The sequence below is a fragment of the Ambystoma mexicanum genome, chromosome 12 (genome assembly GCF_040938575.1).
Source record: "Ambystoma mexicanum isolate Mex_15411 chromosome 12, UKY_AmexF1_1, whole genome shotgun sequence".
NCBI lineage: Eukaryota > Metazoa > Chordata > Amphibia > Caudata > Ambystomatidae > Ambystoma > Ambystoma mexicanum.
The window spans coordinates 175933887-175957649 of NC_090936.1; the positions used below are offsets into that span (position 1 = coordinate 175933887).

The 23763-nt window shown below is 44.7% G+C and overlaps 1 protein-coding gene across 7 annotated transcripts in view; it reads left to right on the forward strand.

Moving 5' to 3' along the window:
* Positions 1-23763, forward strand: part of RFX4 (regulatory factor X4) — a 429787-nt gene that overhangs the window by 347585 nt on the left and 58439 nt on the right. For 6 of the 7 annotated variants that reach the window (XM_069628257.1, XM_069628255.1, XM_069628256.1 and 3 more), the window contains one exon: positions 8200-8361. The exons of the other annotated variant lie outside the window; for it this stretch is intronic. In XM_069628257.1, the coding sequence (XP_069484358.1) occupies positions 8200-8361 (162 nt within the window). The remainder of the gene's footprint in view (positions 1-8199; positions 8362-23763) is intronic. 7 annotated transcript variants of the gene reach the window in all.

A 23763-nucleotide genomic window follows, 5' to 3' on the forward strand; every position in this document is an offset into this window, starting at 1 on the left:
GATGTCGAGTCGATGGTCCCTCGAAGCCCTCCGTCGAGGGTGACGTCATCGGGTGTATAAGTAGCACGCGCGGTGCCCGTTGGCCTACAGTTCCGTTTTCCCGCAGTATACGTTGCTTCAGAGATTCAGCGTGCCTCGAGTTCTGTGAGAATAGCATAAAATACAAAGAATATGTCCTCGTCATCGATGCCGACCACGACCCCGAGATCGGGTTTCAAAAAGTGCAAGTCATGCGGTTCAAAAATGTTGATCACAGACCTGCACCGAGAGTGTTTGTGGTGCCTCGGCGAAGGCCACGACATGGAGGCCTGTACGAAATGTCAGGCGATGACGGGGAAGGCCTTGCGAGAGAGGAGGGGAAAACTACAGGTAGGTCATAAATCTGACTGTAAAGCCTCTAGCGTCGAGTCGAGGTCCCATGAGGAGAAATCTCCTCGACACGAAAGGCATCGGTCCAGGTCCCGAAGCAATTCCCATCGCTTGTCGTCTTCGACTAAAAAATTGAAGAAACAACCCCACAGGTCTCCCTCCACCGATGAATCCCCAAAAAGGATGAGATGTCCCACTAAACATTCGTCATCCAAAGAATGGGAAGCATTCAGGGTCAAAATGATGGAGGTGTTCGAGAAAGCGAAGCCTTGCTCCGCGCCTTCCTCAGAAGCCGGCCGGGAGCGTCATCGCTCTGACACTCGCGCGCCCTTGAGCCCGGGTGATCGAAAGAGGAAGGATAGAGAACCTTTTAGGACGCCGAGCGAGAAAAACCACTTGAATCGAGTTGACCGCTCGAGGTCACTGCCGCCCGAGACCGAACACACCTCGAAGGGCATGTCTTCGAAGAGTGCCTCGTTGCCCTCGAAGCCGTCGACAACGGGTATTACGTCGACACCTTTGTCGACGTCAACCCCGAAGCCCTCGACGCCGAAAGCTCCAGTTCGGCCAAATCAACCTGAAAAGGGGAACGAGAAGGCTACAAGACCTGTAATGCCTTCAGGACCCATTAATACTCCTCCTCCACCTCTCCCAGAAAAGGTTTTCAAACCTCTTCCTAGGAAGGAGTTCTTTAAGTCCCTGACCTCAATTTTTGAGGAGCAGGAGAAATCTGATGAGAATGTACCTTTTGGGCTGCAATATGGCACCCCAAATGTCCCAGAATATCTGATTTCAGAAGAAAGCAGGATGAGGGATTTGGTTGAATCACTACACAATGCAAGTGGTATTGATACATCTCCTGAAAATGACTTTGGTAGGCCAGAACCAGGAGAACATGCCAGTCCATCATACCGTCAGCTAATGACAAAGGTGATAGATTATTTAGGATGGGCCAGACCTCCAGCCCAATTCATCCAGGATGATCTAGCAGACATATTGGATCATGGTCCTACTGAAGACCAAATACTACCTTTTCACATAGCCTTGCAGAATAGGGTGGCCAAAAATTGGGAGACTCCGGATTCTATTCCGCCAGTGAATAAATCCCTCACTTCAAAATACCACCCGCCAGTAGCAACCCCGGCTATCTGTCTAAACATCCCAACTCCCGAGAGTTTGGTCATACAGGCAGCCACAGCTTCTAACAAACTGGCGTACCCTTCTATCCCTCCGGACAGGGACGATAAGCGTGTGGATTGCTGGGCACGGAAGGTATTTTCAGCTAGGAGTCCTTTGACGGGTCTCACCTTTTTGGCAGCAAGGCTGATGAGAGCCTTCAGAGGTTGCAGACCTCAAAAGCAGCTGCCAAGTCTTTGGGAGCTTCTATTAGGCAACCTTAGCCTTTTCGTGCACCAGGTCAAACTTGGAGGGGGCGATCCTATCGTTATTACTCCTCATATGGAAAGGCCAGAGAAAGGCAACTCGTGGTGGACGAGGAAAACGTTCAACGCCAGCTCCAGCCTCTCTGCCATCAGCGGCTGCAGCAACCGCCACAAAACCACTTTGAGGACTTGCATCACAAGAAACCTGTAGGAGGCAGGCTTTCACAGCATCTGCAAGAATGGCGAGCCATTACTTCAGATGTTTGGGCTCTAGAAATAATAGCTCAAGGTTACTGCCTTCCTTTTCTAACACAGCCTCAAAGCAATCCACCAAGGAGACACCATTTGAAGTTTTCAGACCCGCTCCTACAGCAGGAAGTTTTAACCCTGCTGGAGAAAGGTGCTATAGAACCAGTATCTGCAGTGGAGAGGAGCAAGGGATGGGACTCCCCATATTTTTTGATCCACAAAAAGGACGGACTGAGACCCATCCTGGACTTAAGAAATTTGAACAAGTTTCTCAGGAAGGACAAGTTCAAGATGGTTACCCTTTCTCAGATCCTTCAGGCCCTTCAACTCCAGGATTGGTTGGTGTCATTGGACCTCCAGGATGCTTATTTTCATGTGCCGATTCATCTCAAGCACAGAAAATACCTGAGGTTCGTGGTTGGCGACTCACACTATCAGTTTCGAGTCATGCCATTCGGATTGACCTCAGCACTCCTCACCAAACTGATGCTAGTGGTGGCAGTGCACCTCAGGAGAGGGGGGGGGATTCACGTCTACCCCTACCTGGACGATTGGTTGATCAGAGCACATTCTGCCGAACAGGCACTGGATCACCTGAAAGTCACCTGCCACTTCCTCCACAGACTGGGCTCTCCCTCAATTTCAAGAAGTCACAAATGACACCTTCTCAACGGCTCCAATATATAGGAGCTGTATTAGACACATCCCTGGGAAAGAGCCCGCCTCCCAGGTCGAGGGCTCAAGACATTCTTCAGATGGTTTCCAAATTCCAAAATCTTCAGGCCTACGACTTCTTAAGGTTACTCTGCCTCATGGAATCCTGTATCTTCCTGGTGCCGGAGGCACGTCTGAGAATGACATCCCTTCAATGGACTCTAAAGACTCAATGGTCCCAGTTCTCAGGTCAAATGACGGATCTTCTCCAGATTCCGAACAAAGTTCGACAAGATCTTCTATGGTGGACTTGTTCAGAGAATATGCTCAAAGGAGAACTTTTTTGGCAACCATGGCCGGAGATCACAGTAGTGACGGACGCCACACTCCTGGGGTGGGGAGCTCATGCCAACAATCTGACAATCAGCGGTCGTTGGTCTCCATCGGAGTCCAAACTACACATCAACCTTTTAGAGCTGAGAGCAATCAGACTAGCGCTGAAAGCTTTCCTACCATCTGTCGGGAAAAAATGTCCTGATAATGACGGACAACACAGTGGCCATGCATTATCTAAACAAAAGAGGAGGTGTAGGGTCACTACCTCTGTGCAGAGATGCAATGCAGCTCTGGTATTTGGCAATTCAAGAAGGAATCTCTTTAACGGCAGTTAATCTAGCCGGGGAGGAGAATATGATGGCAGATGCTCTGAGCAGGCAGAGCACGGTGTCCCACGAATGGGAACTGGCTCAGGAAGTCATTCAAGAGATTTTCCCCTCAAGTGGAGCTATTTGCGACCGGAATGAACCGGAAGTGCAAAAGGTATTGCTAAAGGGAATTTCCCCCGAGCGGAGCCCTGGGGGACGAGTTCGTGGTGGAGTGGAATTTCCCACTATTCTACGCGTTTCCTCCGATTCCCGTCATTCCTCAGGTCATCAGGAGACTGAGACGCTTCGGGAGCCGCATGATCCTAATTGCCCCAGATTGGGCTAGGAGAACATGGTACCCGGACCTTTTAGACATGTCCATCTGTCCCCCAGTACGTCTTCCTCAGAGAGAGAACCTTCTCTCTCAAATGGAGGGTCAGGTTCTCCATCCAGAGGTCGAAACGCTCAACCTTCACGCTTGGTATCTTAAAGGCTGAGATATAAGGATTGGGAGCTTCCAGATGACATCATGGAGGTGTTGCTTTCGGCAAGAAGGCCAGCAACAAAGTCTCTATGCCGTTGGAAAATGTTTTGCAATTGGTGCAGAGAAAAGAATGTCGATCCTTTTCTATGTTCTATTCCAGAAGTACTGTCCTTCCTTCTGTCCCTAGCACATAGAGGTAGTGCAATTTGTAAAAGGACTCATTAATGTGTTTCCTCATTACCCATTTCAAGTGCCAATCTGGGATCTCAATCGGGTCCTAAAATTCTTAATGTGTGCTCCTTTTAAGCCTTTGAACATTTGTCCATTAAGATTACTAACATGGAAATCTGCTTTCCTAGTTGCTTTAACATCTGCAAGAAGAGTGAGCAAATTGCAGGCACTGTCTTCTGGGCCACCCTATACTGTGTTCCATAAGGACAGAGTTGTGTTGAAGGTTAAACCCTCATTTTTACCTAAAGTGGTGTCTGATTTTCATTTAAGTCAGAAAATTGTTTTACCCGCATTCTATCCTCCACCTCATACGAGTATGGAGGAGGAATCATTACACAGGTTGGATCCACAAAGAGCTTTAAGCTTTTACATCTCTAGGCTTTCCAAGCTTAGAGTGGACAATCAACTGTTTATCGGCTACACAGGAAGGAAATTGGGTCAATCGGTGACAAAGCAAACAATATCACGCTGGATTGTGCTTTGCATTTCAGAATGCTACAGATTAGCACAAAAAGACCCACCAGAAGGTCTAAGGGCTCATTTCACCAGAGGCATCGGCTCTTCGACAGCCCTACAAAGAGGTGTTCCTATAAGGTCCATTTGTGAAGCAGCAACTTGGTCTTCGCTGCATACCTTTTCAAAATTCTATAGTCTGGATGCTTCCCAGGCTAAGGAGCTCAATTTTGGTAAAGCAGTACTATATTCAGCCATTTAAGGGAATCGCAAAAATCTAACCCCTCCTCCAGAGAAATTGTACATACTGCTTTGGGAGTCTAAGATGAGGAATACGTTGGAGGACACAATCCATTTGAAGAACAAGTTACTTACCAACTGGTAACGTTCTTTCGATTGGATGTTCTCCAACGTATTCCTCATCGCCCTCCCAACCTACCCCTCTGTAGATTTTTCCGGGTTATTGTCACTCCAAAGTTTTCGCAAGGCAAATACCTGTCTGCCGGCACAATCTACACAGTGAAAAATCAATAATGAAGGGGGAAAAACAGAACTGAGGCCAACGGGCGCCGCCGCGCATGCTAATTATACATCCGATGACGTCACCCTCGACGGAGGCCTTCGAGGGACCATCGACTCGACGACATCGACGCACGGCGCCCTCTGCCGAAAAAATAAATAATTCTGAAGCTGGGTGGAATACATATAAGATGAGGAATACGTTGGAGGAACATCCAATCGAAAGAACGTTACCAGTTGGTAAGTAACTTGTTCTTCTTTCTTTTAAATCATTATGAACTGTGCCGATTCATAAAATCATGCCCATTTTATGCAGCAGTCCCCTTACAGGTGGAATAACAGTACAGGTTTTTATTACAGGAAACCTAAAGTGTGTGCACTTTCAGGATGTAGAAGGGCAAAATGTGAATACACATTTATATAAATATGCAAAGCATCTGAATAGAGTGTATGGTGCAATGACTTTAGGGGGGCAGTATTAAGGTGAGGAATTAGTCCAGAGAAATGGATATTATGAGAATGGGAGGCCCGCCAATGAAATATGACACTTAAGGGGGAATGGGGTAGCAGCAGGGAAGTCCTTCATGATTACATTTATTCACTATATTGCTACTCGTAACCCATTATGCTGTCTGATGTGATGTTATGCTGCATCCGAAAATAGTTTAAAGAAGTTGTAACAAAAAATAAATGGATATTATTTAAAGACCTTGGGGAAATTCACTCAAGGCTTTTGGACGCAGAATGCAAGGTGTGCCTCACATTCTGCAGCCCGAGCTCTACCCACAAGTCAGCTATTTCTCAAAGGGGAACTTCCGTACAGGAGGAGGCACTAGATGTGGTTAAAGGGGAACTGGATTGAGCCCTCCAAAGAGATATGCAAATATCAGGCGTGAACCAGACATTGGTACATGCATTCAATCAATAATAACTTTATTCAGATAAATATCCGTTGTATAAATTAGAAAAATCATCAAAATATGCTAGCACCACATCTCATCAACAAATATACATCCTGTAAAAGGATATAACTGCAGCTCCCACTTGGGTGCAAAGATCACATTTACATTGGTTGGGATGAAAGGCCCTGTAATGAATGGCTAATGCATTTTTCACATTTACAATACTGTTTAATAGGTGAAAAAATAATAACCAACATTCATGCTGTACATAATCTTTTTCACCAGAGGCTTAGAAATGCTGACACGGGTCTGTGCTGGCCTCATTGGCATCGTGCTTTCCCCTGCATTTGGCATGGAACAAGCGGGACCAGACACAGGAAAATGCGACGCGTGGAGTGCTGCAGGCAGGATTTGTCTATTTATTTATATAAAAGAGAAACATTGCTCTTTTGATCACAAAAGAACATGCACTAGATAAGAAATCAGATTTGATGGGGAAGCAGTAGGTTTGTGGGACATTCTGACCAGGTTGTGGAGGGGAGTAAATGGAACAGTCCCCGGGGACAATACATAAGTGGACATACATAGATTAAGGACAACCAACATTGGACATTTTTAAGTGTAGGTAGGCGGTACGGCCAGCTTTGCTCAGGGCTGTCACCATGATGGGTGAAGTGCTAGAGTGGAGGCAGAGGAATTGAGGGACAGAGGCAGGTTAGAGGCGAGGGAAAAATGTTAGCTAGCAGGCAGCACTCTTGGCTGTGGAAACATCTATTGCAGCACGCTCATACTCTGACCTAAAATTCTGCAGCTGTGGAAAATCCGCCCACACAAAGGTATTTGCATGGACAGATTTCCCTTTGTGAATCGCCCCACCCAAAAAATGCTGGATTTTTTCTGACTTGTGTGACCATTTGGCACACAGACATCAGGAAATGATTTTGTTATTTAGTTCCTTTATATAAATCACCCAGAGGAATATCAAGGTATTGTTTACTTTCTTGTGCCCAATTCTCAAACAGGATGCTTTTGGGCGTAGGGGTCGGGAGATGGAAGGATTTGATATCGCCCGAAAATAGCTCATTTAAATGGTCGAATTGACCATTATTGCGAATCTAGCCTGTCCGATGTCATATTTCTGAAAATGGCGAGTTTACTTTTTAATCATTTACTGTTTCCACTTTAATTTGAATACCTTTCATTTGCGATTTTGCCGCGTTCACATTGCTGCTTTCATGTGATTAGCCTTTAATTTCAATCTTTACGTGTTTACTATTATCACATTATGCTGACCTGGGATTGCGGGGGTCCCTCCCGGTCCCTCAGAGCAATCAAAAGTGATTTTATTTTGAATCGCAAGTGCGTCGGGGAGGTGTGAATAGCTTTTATTTCCGAATGTTTCGGCCTTTACTTGGGGTCTGGGACCTCATTGGTTGGTCAGTGTCAATTGCATTGTTTATTTCCACGTGCCGGTGGAGATTTGACAGTCAATGGATGCAGACTGCTTGATGACAGTTCACCAGAGTGGCTGGTAGTACGTTTACGACTTTTTTAGTAGTGGTGTTAAGACTGTGATTTGTGGCATGAATTCTACTGTGAGAATTGAACTAATAATTGGCTCTTATGTGTGACAAACAAAACTAGTGGGGCAGGGAGAAGGGGTGTTTGGGTTCTTTTGAGAGAGGGCAACACAGGTCTTGTAAAGATGGGGAGGATGATCGGTTTGTCTTTGCCAGATACTTCCAGGTGCCAGTTGCAATTGGACATCAATGGCTTTCTGAATGCCTGGTACTTTTATTATGAAGATACTGCTGAAGTCAGTGGACAGGACTTGTCAGTGTTGGAGGCAGGCAGTATTTTGGGTAGGGTTGAAAAAGATCTGGACCACTTGGAAGAGCTCACTGATCATTTTAGGCTTCTTGGGCCCTGGTGGTGAGGCATCCTTTCTTAGCTGCGAAGGCTATTGAGCTGCATTGCGTAGGGTTCCGGCATCCCTAAATGGGTAGTGAGGGAAAAGTGTTTCCGAAAATACACCGGTGTCCTATATAATTACCCTATAAATCAGCAGGATTCTTTCAGGCCACACTAGTACTTCCTCTTGCCATCCATAAAACACCTAGAAAGGTCAATGCAATGCCCTGCAATGTTGTAGCACTAGATTGTGATGGCGTGATATTCGTATTACCCCATGTATGAGTTTGCCCCTTGGTACTGAATTTAAAAATATAAAACACTTTTATTTTACCATCAGTTGTGAGCCATTTGTGTTTGTCCTGTTAACATTCATGTGTGTCCTACCTCCGAATCCACAGCAGACATAAGAGAAGATATAGTATTGACAGAGCCTGCTGCACCAACTCCATCACCAGGGCCCTTCTCTCCAGCCAAATCTGCCACTTCAGTCGAACTGCATTCGGCATCTTCACCAATCAGCAACCAATCCCCTGAGTGTACCAGCATAGCTACTACAACAGGTAGGCCATGATGCTACTACAACTTGTAGGCAGGCGGAAACCTATGAGAATGCAGATTTCCATTTCTTACCCTGCATAAGTTGTGATGTGAGATTTAAATTGTGTGAACTGTCAACCGTTTCATCCAGTTTTTATTTACAGGAAATTCATATTATGACCCATTTATTGCATTCATTGTGGTCATGGTATTTTAGGCATGGACTGGTTTCTGATTGATCCGGATACGTAATCGTCATTTCATCACGATCAAAGGGAAGAGGTTTTTGAGAGACATCATTAGATTTTGGAACAGATGCTGTTCCAAAGCAAATTGTTAAAGAAGAACTTTTAGATCCATGTCCCAGTTCTGTCCTCACCTGCACATTCCGTCTAGTGTTTTGCATTCTCATTGCAGAGCTACCTTGAAATTCTTTACTCAGCTGGAGCCGCCCACTGCCATTAGGCCCAGAGTGGACCTCCCATGTAGGTTAAAGTAAGGCAGACGTGACCAAGTGTCGCAGTCTTGATGCAGACGCACACAACTTTGCTGCCTGAACACCACTTTAAGGACCCAGCAAGAGCGTCTGCATACGCCTAATGGTGGCACATGGATGTAGTTTGCTGTCACCTTAAAAGATGAGTATTTTCTTGACGGGATCTCAAAATATTAAGAAAGATCAAAAGTAGAGCCCGTCTGATGGCATTGATTTCATGGGAATTTTCTTTTAATTGTGAAATGCTGAAATATAGCACTATCGGCAAAAGCCACTGAATCCTAAAAGTGTGCCCAAGGAAGGAAGGAAGGAACGAACGAATGAACGAATGTAGATGACAACCTGCCCAAGTTCTGTGGCCCTCACCAACTGCTCAGTCTTTGGTTTTCAGAGTTCACTCATATTATTTACAGTTGAATTTTTGAGTTAATCTATTTTTTTTCCTTTCTTGCTATCGGAGAATAACAATCTGAACAGCTTTGTTTGTGTGCACTTGTCAATATGTGCTATGTGTAAATATCTGTTATGCGTAAAGTCATCCACATGGACTTACTCTACAGCTCTCTGTTGGTACTTGCAGCCAGAGCGAGTTGAGCGATATGCCCTGTTTGGGCACAACGCTTGTGGCGCTTGCCGTTAGGATGTGGTACCTTGGACGGAGGTCCCTTTTAGGCACCCCATGTTGGTTGTGGCCAGTAGGGCGCAGGGACTTGCACATATGGTAATGTTGTTTTTAAATATATTGTCACCCAAAGCACTGAAAAATGCAGAGCTCCGGTTGACATTACATTTAAGCAAACCCTAGCCACTTTGTACATGAAGCTGTCCTGTAAGTGAATGCTCCATGCACAAATAGGTTGCTGGCCCGCATGTCATGTTTGCAGGAAACCGCAAGCTATTTGAGCATGGAGCGTGCAATTAAAGTACAGCTTCTGGTTGATTTTCATCACATAGACATGTCAAAAGCTTTGCTTGAAAGATATCTCAACTGGCAGCAAAGGAGTAACCAAGTTGGTGGGTACTTAATGTGATGAATCCAGAGATGTCATCACACCCTCTCTGGGGAAACACTCTACTCACGTGGCCAGGGAAGGGCAGCAGCTACCTGATCCCAACCCTGGGGTTGGCTGCCCGAGAGGGGACCCTAAGGGTGGGGAGAGGGAGACTCGTTGGAATGAACATGCTATGCCCCTTTCCACTCAGGGTGTAACATCCCCCTAGGTTCACAGACTGTTAGGCCCATTGTGATGTTGAACCAATTCAAGCCCCCCATACTGACAACAGAATTCCTTTTGACGATTTGTGCCAAAACACTGAGACAAAGAGGAGCGGGGGAGCAATAAAGAGAATTAAAGTCCTGGAACTGTTAGCACACTCTAGTGGTTGGAAACATTCAATTAGTGCCAGGACATTTAAAATCACGGCACCCCCAGAAAGATGAAGTTCTATATTTCCTATCGTCGGTCGGGGTGGGCTAGAAACATAGCAGCTACAGCCAAAAGCAGAAGCGCCTTTACTGGAGCCATCTCGAGACATCCAGAGGGAGAGAGTTTGTGCATGCAGACCAGCAGCGCAGAAGGCTGAGGAACAAAGGTCAGGCACGGTGCACATCTGGGAACAGACGAGATGGCAACTGAAGCAGAGTCTGCCCTGCTGGAGAGAAGAAGTGTGGAGGATGCCAAAGCAGCTAAGCAATACCGGTGAGCCCAGGGAGATGACGTGGGACACTGGGGCACTTTGCAGCATGAACCGCACAGCAAGAAAAGGCAGAGACACTTATCAGGCTGACCCAAGCAAGGGGGCAGGGACAGACACTGCAAGCTTTTGATGAAGAGGCAAAGAAAAGGGGGTCAAGGACCCAATATTTGAAAACCCCAAATTGTTAAACTGAAAATACGTCCTGCCAGGGAAGTACACCAGGCGGCTCGCTGCGAATCTGGAAACCTGCACCCATAGAGAAAGAGAACACTAAGAACAAGTCCTGGCAGGAGAGTACACCAGGCAGCCTGTTGTGAGTCTGGAGACCCACACCCGAAGAGGAAGAGAACACTGAGAATAAGTCCTGGCAGGAGAGTATCCCAGGCAACATGTGGCAAGTCTGAAGACCCAAACCCAGAAGGGAAGTTTAATGTTGCAAAGTCCTGGCAGGGAAGTATACCAGGCAAGGGGAATGCAAGACAAGGAGCCACATCCCATCATAAATAAAGATATGCAAGAAGCCCCTTAAAAGTGTTTAATAACTTAGGGGTAGAGAACTATACCTCCTTATGTTGAAAAGTGATGGAACTTTGAGAAATAAGTGAGTGGAGGGATGAGGAAGAACCCTTAAATGTGTAAATCTAGGAGAAGGGAGGCCATACCCCCTAGGTTGGAAAGTTGCCTTTTACCAAGAAAATGAACTGTGGTTTGCAATATGACTGGAAGCTGAAAAACTCAAGGGAAGGGAAGGCCTTCCCCCATCGTTCTGGGAGTTGATAACTTGGGGAACATTAATCATTTGTTCATTTGTGCACCTTTTGGAACTTTATGTTGAAACACTGAAGAACACTACAGATGGCCAGTTGAGAGACTTTACCCCTTTGCACATTTTCTTAGGTAACCTTGTAAGGGGAGGGATAGGATTTTTGGACACAGGACGGAGAACTCTTTATTTTTGGACGTTCTGACACTGACATCCTTTAGTTTGGTTGAAACAGGAAACTACCCATAGAGTTAGGACGAGATAGGTCTTTCTCCTACCCTTCTTTTACTTTAATAAAAGTCTTTAGCAATCTTACTCCTGATTTATTACAGTACTATTCCAAAGGGTGCGAGTGTACAGAAAGTGAACGTTTTCAGAGCGGCATCTTGGAGATCCTTTAAATGATCTTGAGAAGCATACCCTCCACATTGGCTGTTTTGGCCCCTACTGTGAGCAGTATTCTTGTTACTGATTATTAGAAATGCTTGATTAGTTGCTGAAAAGATTGTTGGTCTCAACAAGAAGCGGGTCATCCTTTCTGTTCACCAGGAGATCATGACTAGCATCTTGAGCATTGCTCGTCAATTTTCAATGCCATGATAAATCATAGAGAATGAGGGTGGCACTGGGCCCACACTGGTAAGCTTTGAAAGAGTAGCACCTGCCCTTTATAGGGAAGCCTTGATAAACTAAGCTATGTTGTTTTCGATGAGATACAGCTCCCCAATTTAACCTCAATGATGCCAGTGCATAGCACTATGTGGAAGTCTTGGTGACCGAGATTGAGGGTGGACAAAAGAAATAAGTAGTTCTATGTTAGAGCTAATAGCTGGGTAGAACAGGCTCATATGGCTAAGTCAGCCAGTTAATTTATTTTACTGGTGATCTATATTGTGTTTAATGCCAGATTCCAAGCACCAGACCATGGATCAAACTGCATTGTCTTGTTTGCAGGGTGGGTATTTTGCCCCTGAGCCATACCACAAGCCTTTGAGGGGACTCCTAAAACATAACATATATAGTCTACATTTCAGGCTGGCAGAACCTGCATTGTAAAGGAGGGTCCCTTGTCATGTTCTCTTGTTACCTTGTTTAACTTAATGTTGTATTGCATTCATGTTTTTGGTAAGCTATTCATATCTAAGAGATACTTCACCGACGGCTCCAGATTGCATTCCAAGTTACTGCACTCTATCCACCCAAAGCCCATATATGCAGTTGATTGTAACCATCTATGTGCATGCTTTTGCATTTGAACAAGTGAAATCGTATATCAATTGGACAATCCCAGTTTTCTCTTCTTGTCTCTCTTGCCTTATTGCAACATCAACTACCTTCATGAGCGTATGTCACTAACAGATGTCAAAGAAAGAATATAAATTCTGTCATTCCAATCCGTTTGACATTTGTTCAGTAAAGCATTGGCCTGGTCCCTCGAGTTCTCAGAATTTCCCACTTCGAGCCTTGATTCCTGTGTCAATACCTATGTGTTGCCACATATACAGTTTGTGATCAATACTAAGTATATCACAGTACTAAAATGCAGTAGTTTACTAATCACAGTTTAATATGTGAAATTCGTCACACATAAAAGGAATGCGGGGGACGCAGAAACCGTGCAGCTCACGGATTGACCGCAGGGCACAGAGAACACATCACTCCTGGAGGAATTCATGAGGGTGCTAATTGCTACACACTAGATTGAACAACAGGCTAAGGGTCGCATTTAGTCAGAACATCAGGGGTAGGAAATGTACTACCACTAACTAACCGTACTAAAAACTCACCCTTCAGCATACACCCTCTCAAACTCTGAACTAAACAACTACCATATCTCTACAGCATCACAAACCAGACGCACTTCACAACACCATGACAACAAACTAAAACCACACATAATCTCACCCAACAGCACATGGCGACTAGCAACCGAAAAACACGCCTATGCTCGGTGACTGGTTTCTCTGAACGGAAGCTGCCAACAGCACATCAGAGCTCACTTGCACTTTTTCCAGCTCAGTCCTGCTAACATACCTGCCACCCTCATTGCATTACAGATCCGTCAGAGCGCCAAGACACCACACAAGTGGCAACGGTGTGTGCTATAAGAACCTTTAAACATAACATAATCTACCACCCCTCTTTTTGCTTTCCTCCAATTGTATTTAGGAAAATGTTCCCTTTAAAGTTCAGACACGTTTCAGATACTTTGGACCTTTTCTGTAGTTGTCTAACAGATGTTGATGTTGGAGGGTGACAGGTGAAATATTGTTATTTTCGTATATTTCTGTTTTGTGCCAGGAACACCATAACGTTATTGTTTCTAGATAAAAATCCAGTACCAGGTACAAGTGGGCGATGAAGTACAAGCCAAAACATGAATAGAAGCTTGCTGTTAAGACCTCTCTGAGGGAGAGCAAATATTGAGAGGGCCATATGGGGTGGGACAGCTTGTTCCAGAACATCAGGGATGAAACTCCAAATTGAAGGTTATCAAGGATTACAAATCTGGAGGTCGAGATGGTGAGCAACAGCTAATACGGGTGGAGTTGCCACTAAAGAAACCCTTTCATATCATGCAGCTGTCTATTTATACATCTCCCCTTACTCATCCAGTATTATGCAGTAAGGGAAAATAGAGTGTGGAATGACCGTCTGCTCAAATTAAATCCATATTTAGCAGCACTCGGCAGACACTTTCAAAAGTGCCCCAGCTGATTTGTTTACTTAGGGAGTATAATCACATTTTTGGTTTCCAAATCTGGCACAAACGTAGCAGCCTTCCTAGCTGCCTCATAAATGTGCCCTCCATGTCTAGAACCAAAGTTATTGCAAATTTAGTATTGGCCTTTTTTTTATATAACAAAGAGGAATCCCTTTGAAAGTAAACAAATACTTCAATTGTTAATTGTGTATCCCCAATGCTAGTAGTAGTTTGGTTAAATAAATATAAAGCAAAATCTGAATAAATATAGTGGCCTTCAGGAAGCTACAGTGATAAATGTTCAAAACCTATCTGATGTCAATTCATTTTCAAACTGATTTCTAGTGCTTTGTACAACTCTGAGCTTTGTGTACTACTGTATAGGGCTGGTTTGACCCGAAATAAGCTGTTGGGTTCAGCCTTGGAAGCTCTCTGTTATTTTCTGGGAAAGCTTGACACCTTCCCAAGAGGATAGGATATGCCCCAGAGGGTAAAGAAAGACCCATTCTGTAACAAATCCTATGGTGTCGTCCCTTCTCCCCGAGGGGGAGACCCTTCTCATGAGGCCAGGGAGGAGAACCCGCTACCCGATAGTCCCCTTGGGGATGGTACTCAGCGGGAGGCTCTCATGGGGAGGGATTCCCCCTCTGGGATACAGGGAGGACAAAGCAGGAGAATGTGGTATTTTGTCCCTCCCCCAAACCTAATAATCCTCCCATAGACCCCAGTTCCTTTCCATTTATCCCTATGTATGTTTCAGTCTACTCCTCTCATTAGTACTGAAACAAGGGAGAATAGAGACTACTTTGATAGACCATCATGCACAAGGACTATGACGAGGAGGCGCAGAAACAATGACGATCATCAACAAGATCATGTTGGAGCAGTCTAGCTTTTTGTGGACTTCTCCAATAAAAACTAAAGAGGGATTTACCAACTTGTCAGACCCTCCCAGGAGGATCCCAGAGTCTGGAGAACATGCCGTGTGGAGCATTGAGGAAGTTGCTGACTGGGATGCGAGAATGGGAGAAGAGGCGTCCCTACCTGGTCTGAGGTAACCTAGCCGACCAGAGAGCTGGAAGAGTGAAACTCAAATGGATCTGGGCCATCAGAGCACGTGGGTGTGGAGAGACTTGCCACCCGCTCAACACCAAACGCTGCTGAGCCTTGCAGTAGGCATGGCATACCAGCAGGGAGAGAGTGTGAGAAGCTGAGCGAAGAAACAAATACTTGAAACCATTAACAAGACCCGAAAGAGACCCAAAAGGGTCAAGGTTTGTTGGGGGGAGGAAAGGAGGGCAAGAGAAGCCCGGAAACCAGAGTCTGGGACCCATACATAACTTTAGAGACTGCCTTAAGTAAACTGAGACACGATAGTACCTGGCAGGGTAGTGAATCGGGTCGATCACCAACAAGATAAAAAGAGGAGAGAAGGTTCTGGGAACTACAATGGAAGAAATAGGACATCACAGCACTCTTCCTCATCGCAGTACCTGGCAAGGAAGTAAACCTGCCAACACGGGTCCAGAACCCATACTGAAAATAAAACCCTGGAGAAGGACCTGGGGTACAGAATCATTCCCCCAGCCTTTGTGAACTGTGACTAAGATCCTGAATAGGGCCTGGATAAGGGAGTCATTCCCCCAACCTTTGTTAACTGTGACAAAGAGCCTGAGTAGGTCTTGGGGAAGGCAATTTATTCCCCCAACCTTCGTGAACTATGGTGAAGAACCTAAAAAGGGCCCCGGAAAAGGAAACCAAATCCCCTGGTGTTGTGTACCATGAAGCCAAAAGAGAGAACAGGGGACTGAAGCCATACTCCCCCCTGATGCTGTGTACCATGAAGCCAAGAGAGATCAAGGGAAGGAAGCTACACTCCCTGGCGTGTATCGTGAAGCCAAGCAGAAGAATGCCTGGAGAAAGGAGTCATTCACCTGGCACTGTGGAAGTATTGAGAGCAAGCTACCTCGAGAAGAGAGACATTCTCCAGGAACTCAATAGTGAAGAAATCTATGGACAATAAGGAATGATGTTTGAGTTGGAACTTTACCTTTTGAATTGGAACTGAGAACTTTACAGCATCACAATCTGGAACTTTGTTTTGTATTTTAAAGGAACTGAGACCTGAGGAAGAGAGTTATTCTCGCAGGAGAAGTTCCCACCTGCAATTGGAACTATAGTCCATTTTCCAGAAGAAGGGAGCCATTCTTCTGGACCAGGAAGATCCACTACCTCTTTAGTATTAGTTACAAGCGTGAGGGACAGAAGTCGGCGTTTTGAGACCCAACACTCTTTTCATTTTTTGGACATTCTGACCGAATCCATAATCACTTAGTTGAGGCAGGGAAACCCATTTTAGAGTTAGGAAGAGGGAGATCTCTTCTTTATTTTAATTTAAAAAATGTTTTGCCACCTGTGTGTCAGTCTCCACCTTTTGCAACCTTACAATTAATTCATTCAAAGAAAAACCCTGCCAGCACAATAGGGAAGTCACACCAGGGTGGTAATTACTGGAGTCTCTACATACATAGAACGGAGGGGAAAGTTTAAAGCAGTCCGAGAGAAGTTATATACTAGCGAAGAATTCCACCATCTTGGAATTTCTTAGGCCACTTAAATTTCCTCTGCCCTTCGTCTCTCCCTGCAGACAAGACACTTAGGGTGCTGACATCCGAAGGCAAACATCGTTGTTACAAGAACTGCGATTGGCCCCTTACAGAAGACTTGAAATTGACAAATCTGCTCTGGCAAAATGAATATATAAGGGGACGAGGGACCCCCCCCTTAAGTGAATCCTCGCATGATCACAAGAAGGTTTGGTCTACCAAAGTCCTCTGCCATAGAAGCGAAGATAAAGACTTCCAAGAAGGGTCCATGCAAACCTTCCATGCTGGGACGGATAGGAGACACTCACCTTTCCTCAAAGATCTAGTGCAGGGTCTCACAGCACACCAAGGGAATATGGAATAGGCCTGCCTGCTGCATGGACACTAGTACCCTGGGCTCGGTCTGCTGAAATGGCAAACCCTGCCAGTGTCCTTGGCACCTTTGCTGGCTGTGAAGGGCAGAAGACGGGCTCACCTTTCCTGAGAGACCCATGGAAGTGTCTAAAAGAATCACAAGGAAGACAATAATGTATTTAGCAGCAGTTCGGCCCTCTAACTTTGTTCTATGGGCCCTGGTAACAAGATCCCATTTTATACCTTTTTAAAAGACAAATACTTAAGTTTTAACATTGCTCCAAAAATAATTGCTAGCCTACCCCTCTCTTCATACCCAGAGTACCACTTTCAACCTAAAAGTCTGCATATTCTGTGTACCTCATTACAGTAATGTGGTGTTAGCGTGTTTGTTTGTCCTTTTAGTTTGATTTAAGTTTTGTATTTTTATACAACCTTGATTGGAATTTATTTTATTTTGGTGTCTATATTACTATTTTTGTTTTGGATGCTTTCTTGCTGGTTCACACCCCCCTTTGAAGAGAATAGCGTAGCTTGGCCCATGCTTCCCCAATAGGTGAAGGCAGTGTGCTATTCATGCTGTGCCTGTTTCAATTTCATGACTGAGATCACTGCTAATTTAGTAGTAGTGGCTGATTAAGCATGTATAAACCACTACTCATCACTGTATTCCTGCAGAGCAGTAGTCATTTTGTCACAGGGGTACAGGGCAAACGGCTGCTTTAAAGGCATTTCCAGGTGAGCTTAACAGGAACCCAGTTGTATGCTCTCATTAACAGGAAATGAGTCCCTAGTCAGTCCCTTTTAATGGGGCTATGGGCGCCACTGTGAACCTCCTGCAAGAAGCCAGGCTGCTACTGAGGAACACCAGCGTGAATGGTATTTGGCGCAGTGATTATCCACATTGGCATTACGCCGGTGTCGCCAACAACCGGGTCTTGTATATGAGTAAGAGTGCTTCCCGGACTATTGCGAAGGGAGCGGATTACCAGTTACGTATGGGTTAAATGCAGGACTGGCATGAGGTTTTTAGAATGATTCTGGCAGGTTCTTCCTTGAAGCAGCCATTAAATTCGTTGAAACATGGGACTAGCTTATACCGTGCTATGCATACAATTCCTCTCGCGTCCACTCTATTAGATAAGGCTATCAAGATGACAGATACAGTGTTGATATAATAAATAAGAAATACAAAGCCAGGGATGTGTTTACCAGAAGTGTGAGTATAGACAAAGCGAATGACGGAATATTTTTCGAGCCTGCGTTTCCTAGTCTGGACTCCTTTTTGAAGAGTATGAAGTGCTAATTTCCAGTCAGCGTTCGGCCTGTGGTTGAAGCTCGCCATTGTCCTTCTCTCATTACTATGCATGCTGCGGCCTGCGGCGTTCTTTCTCATGCCTGACTTTTGGTACTCTAGGGGGTTCTTGCAGTCTCACTGTGTGCTTTCACCCCATTGCCCGCATTCCTGCACTTTATTGCACATTTCGCTGCCATTAAAGGAAGCATAAAATATAGTTTGTTTAGTTCTGTCTGACGCTAGGATTCAGGTAGTTCTTCTTTTGTGTCCTCCTATTTGCCACGGTTACAAATGTGCCAACCTACTTGTTTATGTTGAACAATAGTAGCATGGACCAATCGAACTGTTGCTGCTGCAGAGCACGTAAAGCCGAAACAACAGCCTAGACACGTTTCATGGACTCTCTCGGTGGCAGAATGCCACAGTAACCTACATCGGCAAAGAGGAGAGGAGTTGCAGCAAATGATTAAAAGTAACTTATCTGATGATTGCAGACCCAACTAGAATACGGTTTTCCGTTTGACCTAGCAAGGATTGTTGAGGCTCAGGCCCAACATTTTGACAAGGCCACTTACTTTTTTCGCAGTGGCTCTGTGATGGCGAGGCACTGCCAACACAAGACGGGCAAACTCCCCTTTGAGTTTGTGGACGAAGGAACCTGCTACAGTTTATTTTCCACCTGAAAGAAGGACGTACGGGTATGAATTCCAATTAAGTTTTGGCATGATTCTAATGAATCCAATTGCTCACAGTTGTGTGTCTGTACAACTCCTGAATTGTTATCAACAAAGGACCAGGGGGGAAAACAATTTAATAAATGTAAATTGAAAGTTTACTAGCATGAACTTTCATGCTAGTGAATATGCAGGTAAACTCACACCCGCTTTCACTCACGACTCTCAAAGACCCACTTTGCAGTGCCTATACCAAAGCAAAAACTAGTGGTTTTGCCAAAGTATGTCACATTTGTGTACAGCACTTCCTAAGTGGGGTCCAAGTTTATGCACTCCCACTTTTGACACTTAAGTGGAATGAGGCACACTGAAGTTGATCTGGCCAAAATCACACAATTTTAGTAGCGTGAGGAAGCCAGTGTTACTGTCTCCAGATTATATACCTGAGCCTACAACAGTTTTACACAAATATCCCATACATCCATCCAAATATGAATTGCCATATCAAGCAAATTTACGAAGCCTTCCACCAAAATATATATTGTGCATTGGGTAGAAATTGTCATCACTTTGATTGTTTAACCTAGGCACAGGATGCAACATATCTTTCCTGTCCCCGTGCTGGCTGCCTCACTATGCAACACCAAGCCTTATTCATATTCCATCTAGTTTTTAAACCCACCCGTGGTTTAGCCCCACCGCTCCACCTTTCTAACTCCATCGCCTCCTACATCCCACCTTGGATACTTCATTATAGTGCCTTTGACCTCTGTTCACTGCACAACCCGAGCTTCATCCCTGATCCACTTCATAATTTCAGTGTTCACTGCGGCACTAAAATGGCCCCTCCTTTACTCTGAAGAGTCCTCTGCACTCTTCCATCTCATTGTCCCCTTACCCTGATCCCTCCCCCTCCCCCATGAATTTTTTGGATATCCTATAACCACTTATTATATTGATATTCCTATATCAATCGTTTGTATACACCCTACCATCAAAATGTTTATTCTTTATCTTCCTACTGTAAATGCCTTTTCTTCTATTTGAATATGTTTGTACTGCTCCCCTTCAATGTTAACACATTTTAATTACCCACTTGTGATTTGTAAATCACCCATAGCTGGGATTACTCGGTTCACTGCTATGTTTCCTCCTTTAGATAATTTCTGACTGAAATGCTTGCTCCTTGTAACAAGTAAACACTCAAACAGAAATTGTGCTCACTATTTCTTCACTTTGTTGGATACCTTTGTTCACCTAGAGTTTGCCTCTTTTTCTTCCTTCCATGTTCCCTGTCTTTCAATCGAGGTTTTTAATTGCTGTATCTGTCCCTGTATAATGTAACATTTATTACACTCTAGCACTAAACGTTTCCTTGTAGAGATGTTCTGTTGTGATTTTTGTTCTCTCTTGCTTTTTCTACTCATGGTTGCATTGGATCTTTTTACTATGCTCCTGCTTTCCCTTTTCTCAAAAAGTTTATTTTTCGATCACTTTATGATGCTGTCTGTCTTCCATATTTTGATGATTTCCTTTTTTGCTGCTATATTTTCACTCACAATGATTATCTTCCTTTTGCTTATTTATATTGTGGTTGCGGCCCCTGCTGTCATAGGTGGCATCTTTATACAGTAGCTCTTCCATCTCTGTTGCTATATCTTTCCACTTGCAATGTATCCCCTTCCCCATCTCATGTTCATGCTCTGAACAACTCTGTCTGGCCTAGTGTTCTCTGTACTATGTGCTACTGTGTCTTAGTCTTCATTTTTGCTGCTATGTCTTATACCCTAAAATATTTTACTTTCATATTACTTTTTATTTGCTCTGTCTGTCAAGCTTCAAGCTTTATAGCTCTACATTCTTATTAATTTGTTGTCTTCATTATTTATCATTCGATCTTTCCTTTTTGTTATTGATATAACATAGTTTTCTATTCGACTACCTCTTTGTTGAAATATTTCTAAGTTGCTGTTGTCCCTGTCCTCTTGAATGTGTTACATTACCATTGCTGCCTTTTGTTATCCCAGTCTCAACCCTATAGGGATTCTACCTTTAGCCCCATTCTGTTTGTCTCTGCTTTCTCTATCCTCATAGTTTAAATACCATTCTACTTTTTTATATTTCTGTCTCTTACTTGCATTTTGTATCACTGCTCTCTTTGCTTATTTAGTATGTTAGCTTTATATAACTGTTTTTTGTTGCTGCAGTTTATCATAGATGTTGCTATTGTTTTTTCTCCACTGACTCTTCCCTTATCAATTTGTTTTGATGTTCCTGTTTCTGTCCTCATGCAGGTTACCATTGTACGTCCTCCTCATGCCACTCCTGCCTATTTGCTCATAAAAGTGTGTTAGCCTTCTGTTTTTCTTTAAGTGGCTTCTCTGTATGTGTATAAATAAACATAGAATGTGTTCCCAATGTTGCTTCTTTTGTTGCTCTGTGGGTTGGCTCTCTTGAGTAATTTGTTGTGATAGTGCACCCCTTTTTCAAACATGCGATGCGGTTGGGTAATCTGCATGCTACACAAACTGGTGTTGCTCTCAGATCAGCCAAGCACCATAGCAAAGCGCACAAAGTTGTGGGCGGAGCTCTCAGAGCACTGTTCCCTCTCTTAATTGGAGGGCTGAGTTGAGAGCAGGCCAGCCACCCACACTGCTTGCCTCCTTGCCCCCATCGTTCCCTGGGCCACGCCTGACCGACACGGCCTGGGAACTTGAAATGTCTGCCTCCATCCCCCACTCTCTTTACCTTACATCGGGGTTATTGGCCCGTTCCCCATCCACCCCAATCTTCGCCAGGCCGCAACTGGCATACATGCCCCTCTCTTAACACTCATAAGCACATGATCCCTGCATATTTTGCCCAAACACAACTCACCACAAGAAGGGGCTAAAAAAAAGTCTATTTTTTTTAAAGAACTAATGTAACATTTTCAGATTTTTGACTAGCAGGTTGAGCTATAACTTTTTTTCCCTTAATTTAAACGAGGGGTGTAGTATTACCCTTATAGAGCATGCCCTTGGGCTGCACTAGGAGTTGGGGGTCACTACACAACTCGGTTTTCAAGACCCATAACTCCCAGTATGGCCCTCGGGCAAGGTCCATTTGTACCCCTCCTTGGATGTCACTGCTCTCATTGGTTAATCTGTGGGCTATTACGACCCAGTACAGCCCAGAGGTTTATCTTTCGGCAGTTACCCTCATATTGCCCTGCCACAACATTTACAGGTGTGCTCAGCTCTACGCTGGCTGACCTCCTTCCGTCCTTAGTCCTCGGCAACACTGCTCTTCCTCTGGGTGTCAGCTCCGTTTCCCAGATGCCCCACTCAATGTTGCACACGCTGTGACGACCTTGCTGTGTACGTATCTTCCGGTTGTGCCTCCATCAAACTCTTCCCGTGTGCAGCCTTCTCTCGGCCAAGTAGCTCCATGTGATGACGCCATTCTCCTTTTGGCCGTATTCTGGATCTAGTTCGGGGCCTCATCCACGAGTCATTAAATGGGGACCTGAATGTTATACTCACCTCCCTTACTGGTGAAAATGTATAAATAAAGCTAAATGCCGACAGATTTCATGATGCCACATACTACAAAATAAAAATACACGGCTTCACTGACTGCTGTTTTTATTTTATTTGTATGTGAGTGCTAATACCTTAACAGACTCAGAGCTCACTCCATGCAGGGCATTATGGGCCCTCCTACCTCGTTAAAGACACTTATGTGGTGCAGCCCTCGGCGCGAGTTTTTTTAAGCTATTTTATATTCTTCCTTTGTTCCTGATGCCAGGTTCCTCCTTCAGCTTATCTCGCTTGCCTTCTTGTTGCCCTTCTTGTTTTTGCTTTTGTTGTAATACTGATTTCCACGCATAGTCATGGATAGTGTAGAGTGAGCGATTGGCTGGAGCACAGTACTACAACGCAAGAGTTTATAATGGTTCGAACAAGTGATCATATACAAGTGCTGTGCATCTTGCAGAAGTTATGCAAAGGCTTCAAAGCTCAGAAAAGATTGTATTTGCCACTTGCTTTGTTGCATTTAACTTCCTAGAGGCGATGCTGCACTCTAATGAATTAATAATGCTTGCATGACCTCTCCAGTTATCTAGTAACGCGGCGACTGTTTCTGATTAAGGGGGGGCATGTGGCAGATTCCGATCAGTGCTTCGTTCTGCGAGTACGTCAGAGCATGTGTTTACTTCCTTGTGACGGGCAGGGCCAATACCATTAGCAGCATTAAAACAATCGCGTCTCTGCCCACCCCGAGAACGTTTATGGGAGGCGGTTTCAAGCTGCTTAATACAGCCGCCTTAATGGAGTGGGGGAACAGCGCATAGAAAAATGCACCCCTCCCCCCACCCCCAAACCAAATAATTTAAGAGATACAAAAATCACCCAATCGCAACCCACATCTTGATATGGTGCCCTGGCACCGGTTAAAATAAACATGAGAACTACCTTAATGTACCCTGACCACCTTCATGTGTGCAGCATATGTAAAGCAATATTAGCTCTCTACAGTGAGGGTACCGGTGTTCTAGCATTGGTATAGGACCCATTTTAACAATAGCTATTAAGATGGAGAGAGGTATAGGGGGTGTAGTATTTATGCAGCACACGGATAAGAAGCTGAATGGAAAAGTTACACACACCCGCGCATAGGCGTAGAACACGGGTTAGCAGCCTCACAGAATGTAAAAGTGCTCAAGTATGGCTACAGGAGGTGGACTGAAAGCAAGGAAAGAAGGTGCACTATGCTGTAGCATCGGTAGAGGATACAGCTGAGAAGTTACTGTCAAGCTGAATGGATCTGACCATCGACTGAGATTTGATG